Source organism: Opisthocomus hoazin, chromosome 6, assembly GCF_030867145.1.
Source record: "Opisthocomus hoazin isolate bOpiHoa1 chromosome 6, bOpiHoa1.hap1, whole genome shotgun sequence".
Classification (NCBI taxonomy): Eukaryota; Metazoa; Chordata; class Aves; order Opisthocomiformes; family Opisthocomidae; genus Opisthocomus; species Opisthocomus hoazin.
The window spans coordinates 66,817,529-66,828,808 of record NC_134419.1 but is presented as its reverse complement, the minus strand read 5'-3'; the positions used below and the strand labels follow the sequence as shown (position 1 = coordinate 66,828,808).

Here is an 11,280-nt window from a genome sequence, read left to right as displayed (position 1 = left end):
GTACTTACTACAGAGGTAGATAAAGGGGAAAAACCGAAATATTAAGGCATTTTGTGGTGTTACAGTGTTGAGTAGAGACACAGTGCTGAAGAAGAAATATCTGCACCATCACCAGTCTTCAGTTACACCAGTGCAGGCTTCTGCATCCCATGGGCAGATTTGCTCCACAGTTTGTAAACCAAAACTGCATTAATTCTACTATAAAATGCCTTTTCCTGAAGGCAACAGTGATTTCGGAGGGAAAATTGATTCTGAACTTCTTTTCAAATTACAGTTTCTCAAACAACCCAGCACAAATATAGTTTATTAATAAACTGGGAACGGGAATATGACGAGTCCATTCCTAAGCTGCAACTCTGGGAAGGTGTCTGCTGAGAGCAAAGCCCCCTCCGGTGAAGCGAGGAACATTGGACCTGTGGCGTGGAAATGCAGGCTCTGTGTCAGCCAAGGATCGCGCCTTCTCCCTTTAAATAGAAACAAAGAAGAGGAAAATACATATTTCATTCTGCAGCTCAGTGATGTTTACAAACTAAGGAAATCTGTGTCCTCCAAATTTTCTTTGATGCAACTGCATATCAAGAGATCATTAAAAAATTGTTGATTAAAGCCTTTTAGGCTAAACTGCCAAGACTAGGTGTCTGTTTGGATCTAATTACAAGCCTACTGATGGCTTTTGGAATTCTTAAAAATTAGAAATAAATGACCTCTCTTTGTGCTACTCCCCAAAATGGTCAGAGCACCTCATTAGAGCAAGTTTGTACATGAGCTCAGTAGCTTCAGATTTCTAATCACCATCCCATTCTAGCAAGTATATGCCTATTTTCAAACAAACAGCTGCATTCATCAAAGGCGCAATGGGGAGATCTTTTTTCTTTGTTGAATTTTAATGAATAAATAGTGTTATCTGTCTTCACATTTTAACAAAGTTCTAGTGATAATTACACTGCCTGTGACATTTGCAGAAAACTAACAGTGTGCTGTGGCTGCGCTGTTAGCCCGAGGAAGTTTCTCCACCTGAGGATCCAGGAGGGCTTGAATTTGATGGCCTTAAGAGGAGGGAACAAGGGTTAGCTGGTTCCACTCTCGTGAGGTTGGGGAGATTAGCACAGCAGAACAAAATAGGAAGGGTAGTATTCCAAACTCGCTGTGATATACCTGAAGGTTTTGGAGAAAGGTCCTGACATACTTTAACCAAGTGGAGCTTCATGAAATACTAGTTTATCATAACAGCAGAGGTCTTCAGGCTTTACAAAGAAGGTCAGTGCCCTTACTTTTATTTTACAGTCATTGAAACTGAGACACAAACATGAATGCAACCAGGCTTTTGCAAAAACTAGCCTTGTCACATTAGCACTCTTTCTTAGTCCCCAGTAAGGGAAAAGAAAAGATTTCCTGGAATCAATACTTTTCTCCTTGTCCCTAAATATCTGTGCTGGGAGGAGGAAGTTCAGAGAAACCCCGCAGGATGACTACTTATGCTTCCTTTTCCAAATTTGACTCACATGCAGGTGGGAGAATAGGCAAAAGATGGCACAGATGAACTTAACCATGAAAACTATTTCTAAATATTTTTAATTATATCAATGTAACACTAATAGACGTGCCAGCTGACAGCACTAAAAACTAACATGCTACATTTAGATGGCTCATCCTAACTCATTATTGGGCTTCTAACTTTGGGGAAAGAAAATTATCCAGACTCCATGCTCATTCCTTCTTCATGCTCCCATGGAGACAACCAACAGATGTGCTCATCAGTATGGAAAATTCTATGCAGCTGAATACTGTAATATATTATGTAGAATTAATGTGCAAGCAACCACGTGCAAAAGCTCCCAGTTACTACTGACATCCCTCAGTGCAGTTATTTACATATACAGGACTGCAGGATCAGGTCTCTGGTGTGGATTTAAGCTTCATATTTTCTCACCGACCCTTATCAAGATCAAACTGGAACCCTGGTGCTAGAAGCAACTAGGAAAAGTAGTGAAGCAGAAAAGATGCAAGAAGCAGAAGGAGAGAATGGGAACAGTGAGAAAAAGAAAACCTAAGACATCTGGGAAAAACACGATTCGGAATCTGAGAGCTTAAAAACAGGATTTTAAATTCACAGTGAAAATCTTAAACATTGGATTAGGCTTAAACAAAGCTAAATTCCTGTTGTTACTCATTATATTCCTTCAGCATCCCATGGAAAGCTGCATTAGTTCAGTATCAAGACTTTAAATCACAAACCAGAACTGTCTTATGCAAATCAATAAAAGCTTTAGATGATACCTTTGTGTGAGGTTATCTGAAAGTATTAATTCTCTTTCATACCAGGGTAGTCAATAATGCTATTAATACTATTGTCCTGACAGGATCCTCTTTTTATTAGCAAAACCAGCCACACTTATTTCAGACATGATGTTAACATTAGCCAGCATGACAGAGATCAAGTCAGTGGGTCTGTGTCAGCTGGGATTTAGAGCAACCTGAGACTGTACGAATCCAACGGCCCTGGTTCTTTGGCTAGCACCTACCCACCAGGCAGTGCCTGTCCAGCCCAGTCTGACTGCGGAATGGCTGTATGTCACAGGTGAAGGACTCCCTGGGGAAGGATCTGGCTGCACAACAGGTTCTCTCTGTGGCAGAAAGCAAAGGACATGCCATGCACATTTGGCAGTTTGGAGAAGGAAGGCTGCACAACAAGGTTGTTTTCTTTGCAGTGCTGCTGGGCAGTGCAAAGTTCAGTCTAGAGATTACAGAAACTGCAGTTATGCAGGACTCATATGGCCATTTATGCTTTGGGGTGTGCCTATCCTTCAAAGCAGGATGTGCTCCAGCAGGTTTGACTGGGGAATCAAGCAATGAGGGACAGAGGAGAGCAAAGCCCAGCACCTGGCCGCTGCCAAAAAGACAAGAGAAGTGCAAGCCAGGGCTGACAGCACAGTGCTGGTAGCTGCTGAGCCTGAGGTATGAGCAATGAGATGCTATTGTCCTGCAGAAGCACCACTAACACCATCTGAATGTACTTCCAAAACATGTCACAGAGACACTATGCTCATCGGACTACAGTCATGCTGCCCTTATGAACAGCAACCCAACAAGCTGCACTAATGAACCTATACACATTGTAATGAGTCTGGCACTAATTGACCTGCACCGCGAAATTCCATTCATTGTGTATGATTAACAGACCCAAGTTCAGTCACCATCACCTCGCACAATACTTTTGTTTTACTTTAAAGCAGTTATGCTCCTAACAAGTCAGATTTTTTCAATAGTTAGGAATTAATTCTAGCTATGATATAACAACAAAATATGGGTGAATTTCTTCTCGCCTGATGAACAGAAAGAAACATGATTCCAGGGTCCAAAATGGAAACATTAACACTACCGTGAAGAGGATACTTAGCTGCTGGAAATGGATTATCAGGCTTTATGGCAGCCTCACATATTGATCCTAAAGCTCCAGGAAGGCCATTAGCACTGCACAATTGTTGCTAACTCTAAACATTAGGGTAACACTATGCAATTTGCAGATGGACAAAAGTCCCTGTTTATCACTGACTATTTTTCTAATGTAGTCATCCAAACTGTTTGCTGGCTGAAATATAATTAAGGAAGTAGATACAGGTGGCTTTGAATTATATTCAGCAGCGCAGAGAACTGTTGGCTTTGGTGTGTGAGGAGGGGACAGGCTGAGGATGGCAAGGGGTGGAAAGACAAAAGGCCTACAAAGAAAAACTTGGTCATAGATCATGTCATCTGCAGAAATCTAAGAAACTTCTCTTTAAAAGGAAAGTCCAATAACTCCATTTTCAGAAGTGACTAACAGTTTTAGTGTCCCAGCTTGGAGATTCATTATCAGAATAGTCTCATCTTTCAGCTTCTGCAAATTAGGTCACTTTAATGGTCCAGAAATGGGGCAACTAAGATCCTAGTAATTTTCTTTTAATCAAGAGGAACAGCTGAATGCTAAGCTGTGGACTGAGAGTAACAGGGAGGTGTCATAAAACTGCTGTTGGTTAAGGAGAGATAACAACTACCTACAGGAAAGTTCTTAGATTCTACCATCAAAAGGGTAGACAAAGAGGTAGATAAAGGGTCTGACAGAGCCAGACTCTGAGCACGGCTCATTTTCCTCCACCTGGATGTAGGAAGGGAACAAGAAGCAGATGGGGAATGCTCTTCTCTGCAACCATCAGTAATGTTATCTGCCACCAGAATGGGATAGTCATCAGTCACAACTACCACATTTTGCAAACAGCAACAACATTGTCCTTACACCAGGCTTATGCAGTTGCTACCTGAAGAAAGATTGTCCCCCATATAACATGCTGTTTCATTATAACTTGTAAAATGCTTTGAGGTCCTCATAATGCTTGAGGATCTCTCATTCAATGTGAGAGACCAGACACTAATCTGTGTCTTCTATGCACCATCTCGTTGGTATGAATAATTTACCTGTACTGCAGAACATATCAGCAACTTCTCTGCTGGATGTTCTTGTCCTGGCCATAGATCATGGTAAATCTAAACCAGACTGAAGTAATATGCAGGATAACATTCAGTAAAATTAGGCAACAATATTATATCACCTCAGTCAAATTTTGCCACGTTCTGATCAAAAGGCTAAAGCAGGGTATAAAAAAAATTTGGTTTATGCAGAAAGTTGTGTAGACAAAACTGTTATTTTCCCATACTTGGCCTGTTGTTCCTTGCGTTTCTGAGCCAGATATTTCTTTTTCACATTCAGAAGCTCATTGGCAAGTCTTTCAATTTCACATTTGTATTCTTGGCTCTGTGATTTATACATATTCAATTCGGAGGACAAAACCTAACAAACAAAAGGCAAAAAGCAGAAACAAGAGATGTTAGTTTCACTTACACATAAGTTAGTACCTTTACAAGCACTTTTTCCTCTCAAATTTGATGATATGAGACATCACTGTTTTCCACTACATCTCATTTTCTACCTTGATATTTCATTTCATCACCTCTGCTCATCTAAGGACAACTCACAAAATCAAGGCTATGCCTTTTAACCACAATAAACCATGTAAAATATACCCAAGCATTATGGGAACTGTATTAATATAAACATTAGCTCTTAATGTTCTGGGACACAAATCTGGGTGAAAACCCAAAATGAAGGTCTTAAAAATAATAAAGGAGGGATTTATTTAATAACAATGTGTTTTATTCACAGGGATCCACTCTGTTACATGAAGTAATTATATCCACACAGGCAAAGTAGTACCAGGCAGTGTAAATATTAATACAATGCTGCTTTCATGTGAATCAGCAAACTTTTAAAGTAGGAGCATGCATAGTGTGTTTTCCTTCTTAAAGAAGGAAAATAGCTTGACGGGGCACCACAAAATGACAAGCAAGCTAGTATGCTACTGTGCCTGAAATACACAGTAGCAATTGACTGCATTAAGGGCAAATGGGAACCGTATGGAAAACTTCAAATCACATTCAGTTTAGCTAAACTTTGGCTTCTATTTTACATTTTCTACATTGTTTTTCTTCTCCATGGAAAGCTAAGATTTGCATAACAGCCTCTTTGTTTCCTAAGGCCCCATCTGCTCCCGCATTTTTTTCCTCATGGTTAGTATAGACGTGATTATGATGCAGTGAACAGGAGATGATGACTTCAACAGAGAGAGGAGCTGTAGAAGTATATGAACTCCTGGGGAGACTGATCTTTCATGCAGGCAAGAACAAGGGAAGATCAGCTTATTCTATCAAAGAACCACTTTTTAATGTCATGCTTTCAAAGTTTCCCGCAAGATTCCTTCAGAATCAGGAGATCCTCTCTTCTGGTGACAAGGGGTTAGGACAGGTTACTCCTGTCATGCCTATAAATGTTGCAAGTCTAATACACATTTACGCATTGCAAGAGAAATAACAAGAATTTAAGACTGGATTCTCAATATATTCCCACTAGTTTGTTAAAAAGAAAATGAAATGGCTTTGATTTGCTTATTAAAGACCTTAACAGTTCGAGAAAAGGGAAGGAGAATAACCTTAATGGAAAACTGATGGTGTCCCAGAATGCCCACGCACAAAAGCGTTTACAGCGCTGTGCTGCACACTCATATTCTAATAAGACTTTTCCTCTATTTTAATAAAACAAACCAGCATGATGTGAGAAAAACCCTCTTCTACTGCCATTGGTTCTCCCCTGGGGAGATGCAGTATTAATCTTATTTTCCTGATCTAATATACTAAGGAATGAGACTGATCATTGAAAATCTTCCTGAAGCCTCACTCCTCAGGATCACTGGTGAAGTCTATTTGCAATCCTGGAAGCCCCTCAGCCAGAAATACAGAGCACCTCTTACTTTCAGCTGTTTAGTCTTCTCTCGGAGAGTGTGCCGGTAGAGCTGCAACTGTTCTGCGGCTTCAGGCCCAGGCTGCCGGGCCAAGACACGCTTCAATTTCACATACAGATTCTCCTTTTCCTAACAAATAGACAAGAGGAAGAGCTCTTGTAAAATTAACATAGCAGCAGCACAACCTGTGATGAAACCAACTTCACTGAAAAACGCAACTCAGTCAGGAAGAAATTTGCAGAAACAAATCTACCTGTGTGTCAAGTCTTTCCTTACTAGCCATAAGGTATTTAAAGTTGTTGTGATAGCAGTGGGAGAGCTCATTAAGACAAACATCCAGCTACACGAACCACGAGTGAAATACTCTTAAACACTGCCATCAGTGAGCATGCTCTACCACAGAGAACATAAAAAAGTCACTGGAAAAGTATCAAGGGGTGGGAAATTAATTACTAGTAACTGTGCTTATTGCAATCTTTCTTCTTACAAGCCACGTTGGCTTACATTAAGGATCGTAGCTTCACCCAACAGGATGCGAGCAGGCTATCAAAAAGTCATGGAACGACTGTACAAACGAGTAACAACTTCTACCAAAGAAAAACCTGCAAAGTGCGTGTACACACACACACACACACACACATATATATATGTGTAACCTTTCGGTTTAATTGCAGGGGCAGTGGGAAAGAAAGTACGAACAGCAACAACTACAACTAGCAGAATTACCACCAAGTGATTTCTCTTTGCCATGAGTCTCCTCTTCCTTCATCTTGGAACACTATACTTGTGGGAATCGGACATGGCCATGCCCAAACAGAAACCACACTGTGGACCCACTTATGGCTTTCTGTACTGAAAGGTTGCTTTCCACTCTTTTGTGAGGATGTACTTATTTTACGTCTCAGGAACAAAAGCACTGAAAACACCACCTTCATAGCTTTGCACACTGCAATATTTTTAGTGTTTACCCTGTCAGACTATGACTGTATTATTTAATACTATTTAGCAAGATCCCATCCTTGTCTGGTACCTGGAGAGCTGGAATTAAAAAGGAGGGTCATTTGACTGGAAATAGGACTAGCAGACAAAAGATTTAACTGAAGAAGACAAAAATGCCAAGTAGAAGGTAGGATTCTTTATACTGGCTTTGACAAAAACCCTTTTTGCTATCTTTTTCATAAGCTCTGTTTACAACTCTTACCACAGAATTCTTCCATCAGTGTGGGGAACACGGCCATCATATCACCTAGAACTGCTGCTTTTGGGATTGCTCAATGGTTGAGTCAGGATTCTCAGAAGCAGCTGGTTATTTCAAAGATGTAAAATTCTAGGTGCCCAGTCTTCAAGAGCATATGGAGTCCAAAGTTTTTAGACCTCAGAATTTTCTGAAAACCATGCACTATAACGGTCATAAATTGGGACTCAAAAAAGGAAGCACTTAAAATCATAAATTCCTTTTGCAAGGCTTGCTCTTAAACTGAATACTACTGAGGAAGAGTTCCTTATAAATGAAGTTGTTCACAGTTTATCTCTGGAAAAATCAAAACCTCCTGAGACTCAGACTGAAGTTCACATAGTGGCAAAAATCAAATTGAAAATTCATTCTCAATAGAGAGTTGTTATGTCACTACAAGTGGTTTCAACCACCACATTTTCTTCCTGAGGAAGCAAGATTTTACTGCAGGGTAAAAACAACAGCAAAAGAAAAATCTGCCTTGTCAAAACCTGGCTGGTCCATATTAACATTCCACCCCTGAATGTATCACAGATTTCTATTTTGGACGACTGTAACGGTAATTTGGATATGGAGCAGTTGATGGATTGAAGGTCTTTCGTGCAATTGTTTTCCAATTTATTTCTCTCCTAACCCTCTACAAGGGCCAACCAAGCTCTTCAAACATTGTGCAATGGTGTGTATAATAACCCCATTTAGAGACAAAGCTGCAATTCTGTTATAAGGAGAATCTATCTTATACAACAGAGACTCGTTAGCTGTCCGATGTATATTGTCTCCATAATCCAACAGAGGCAGAACCAGCTGTCTTATAATGCATATCCTATCCTTCCTTGCTAAGCGCTGTCCATCTCTTTTACGCCTAGTCAATTAATTTGTCACTGGGTTAGAATCACCGTATGTCAGCAAAATGTTAAAAAGAAAGTCCTGGACACTTCTTTCCTCATCAGCAGAAGTTTATATTCACAGGTTGGCATTTCTATAATTTCTGACATTTTACCCCAAGATGCAAAAAAAAAAGAAAAAAAAAAAAGCAATTAATTTAAATTAATTTTAAAACAGCAACTACCAGAGTAAACCTAAGTCTGTCACAAGGTACATGTGATACTACCACCAAAAATTCATTGCTTACAGCAGATACTTTTATCTCTGCACATAAGAAATCAGAAATGCCCAGGGAAAAAGAAATCAGTACAAAATAATAAAGAAAAATTTTGGCTCCTACAATACTCCAGATATAGTCAAAGGACAGACAAGCTGTGCAATATGTATTACATGCAGATATCTTCTAAATAGCCAGCTACCAGATACCGCATAGAACACGTAGAAAGACCTGTAGGGTTGTCTGATGTGCAAGTTGTATTCAAAGTAACTTTCTGTTGTAGTGTGTAAATTAATATCCCCAGAAGATGTATCTATGTTGCTTTCTTGTTTTGGAAACGTGTAAAATGCATGTGTATTCCTTAAAATGTCTGAGAACCCAATGGGGCCTGATGGAGAGAAGGTATCCTGATGATGACAAGAAAATCATAAGTCAGCAACGATCATCAGTGGTGCAGCCGTAATTTAAAAACAAGAGGGTAAGCTGATCTCTTTGCTGCCTACTGGAAGTCAGTTAACACTATTTTTTCCAAACTAGAAGTCAGTAAACTCTATTCCTTTCTGTTGATGGCTGCACAGATAATGCTGGAGCTACCCAAAATCCTACACCCATTGGGCAGGAATAAGTTCATCCATTATAGCATGTGCAAGATGGGTTTTTTTAGCTTGTCCCAAACTGCCTCCCCTTACACTTCCCTCCATCCTTGTGCCGGGCCGCAATCACAATATACATCTTGCCAGAGTTATGCGTTCTTGGGATGAAAATAACTTAAAGTCACAAACACACTGTGAGGCACTATTCTTCTTGCGGAGGTGAAGGCATATCCATCAGATCTCTCTGTCACTCCATGCCGTTTGACTAAGAGTAATGCAGGTAAGAGTAACGTACATGTCTTCAGATCAGGCCTAGGCCAGTACCAAAGCTTTTTATGTGATCCTTCCCATGGCAAAATTCCCATGGAATTAAGCAGGTGTTTGACTGTAGGACTGAGCCCATAATTCAACAAGCTTCATTGGTTTATGGCATAAACTAAGCCAAGCCGATGGTGAAGAGATGAGGGGACATTCATTTTGTGTATGTAGGACACACCGGGAGACTCAGATTGAGGGTTACAGTCAAATTTCAGGCATTCCAAAGAGAATTTCAGTGCCTCTGTGAATACCCACTGTAAAAATTGTGGAAATAAAACTCCACGTTATTTTTAGAACAGCCCTTCCTGTCTTAGATTTGTTTGTCAGGGGAGCTCTGAGGTGGCCACAGATCTACCTTTGGATCATGACACGACATTAACCATGACAATATGTTTCTACATCCCTAAGTCTCCCGCCTATTAATTCGGAGGTGGGGGGAGGTTGTTTCTTTCCCCTCAATTTAACTAGCTGCTGTCTCAGCCAGAATCCGGAGTTCTCCTGGCCTGCTTGCTCTACAGCTAAAGGAGGAAAAATAAATTTGTTCTGCAGGGGACTGTCAGGTGTTTGGGAAATTTCAGCTGCTTCTTCGGGACTCGGTGGTCACGAGTTGGCTCAGTCTACAGCAAGAAGAATCACTTTTGCCAGCACAGTCCTACCTCAAAAGAAGCTATTTATGCTGACCAGCACAGCCCTACTTGCTCGTTGTTCCCTGCCAGAGGGACCATCAGCCCCATCAGACACCTTCCCAAAATGACACCAAGACATCTCACTGCTTTGACAAGGAGTTGGAGACAGTCAGCAATGCTAGGATAGACCAATGCACCTGGTATTAGCTCTAAAGATGAGACTTCATTTTAGATCATCTTCTTCCTCACCGTGACACTAGGAAACTCCTGACATGACTGGTCTTGTTAGTTAGCCCAGGCTATCATTCTGAGTCAGAGACGATGGATGACCGTACATTTAATGAAGATGTATTTACAGCAGAAATAGGCCATGAAGTCCCAGCTTCCTCATTTTTATCAGCTTGTCTTTCCGAGTAGATAATTCAACAAATTTACCTGGCATAGCAGCACACCAACAGCATTCTCCACCAGACCCACAAATATCCTATTGTGCACTAAAAGCTTTCTATCACACAAATTACTAAGAAAACCTACACACAAAAAATCCCAAACCCTTTGACTCAGAGTAAATTTCATTTATGTTAGCTCCTGTGTCCAACAATTGAGCTAAAGAAACAAGAACATGAAAAAGACGTAGAGCAAAGGCGTGCAATGTAGCACACGGTGGAAAACCCCAAAATATTTAACCTAGCCAAAAATACTTATTTTAATTAGTAAAGTGGAGAAAGCAACACAGTAACTTTGTACGCAGACTACAGTTCCTCATGGCTTTGGTGAGGAAAACAAGTCAGTGAATGTGCCACGGGGGGTTTCTTGTTTATTGGCATTATAACCAAAATGTCAGTGCTATGCTGAACTCCAGAACCATTTTGTTTACGATGCCATGCAGCGGCAGAGCATCCTTAAGGGGTTGTGATCCACTTGCAGAAGTGTTAAACAGGACATGGAAATCTGAATTGAATACATACATAGACATACACATCTAGTCACAGTCATTTTACCTGTATAAGCTGCACACATATTTGTGTGTAAGTGTACACCTAGTAGAGTAGCTGTTGGCTCAGGACATCTATGATTAAAA

The 11,280-nt window shown here is 40.5% G+C and overlaps 1 protein-coding gene across 1 annotated transcript in view; it reads right to left on the bottom strand.

The window, feature by feature from the left end:
• Positions 1 to 248: 248 nt before the first annotated feature.
• Positions 249 to 11,280, bottom strand: part of CFAP58 (cilia and flagella associated protein 58) — a 63,754-nt gene continuing 52,722 nt past the window's right edge. The window contains exons 16-18 of the mRNA XM_075424259.1: positions 6,336 to 6,455; positions 4,689 to 4,822; positions 249 to 464 (exon numbers count right to left, since the gene is read on the bottom strand). Coding sequence (XP_075280374.1) covers positions 344 to 464; positions 4,689 to 4,822; positions 6,336 to 6,455 — 375 coding nt within the window. The 3' untranslated portion in view covers positions 249 to 343. The remainder of the gene's footprint in view (positions 465 to 4,688; positions 4,823 to 6,335; positions 6,456 to 11,280) is intronic.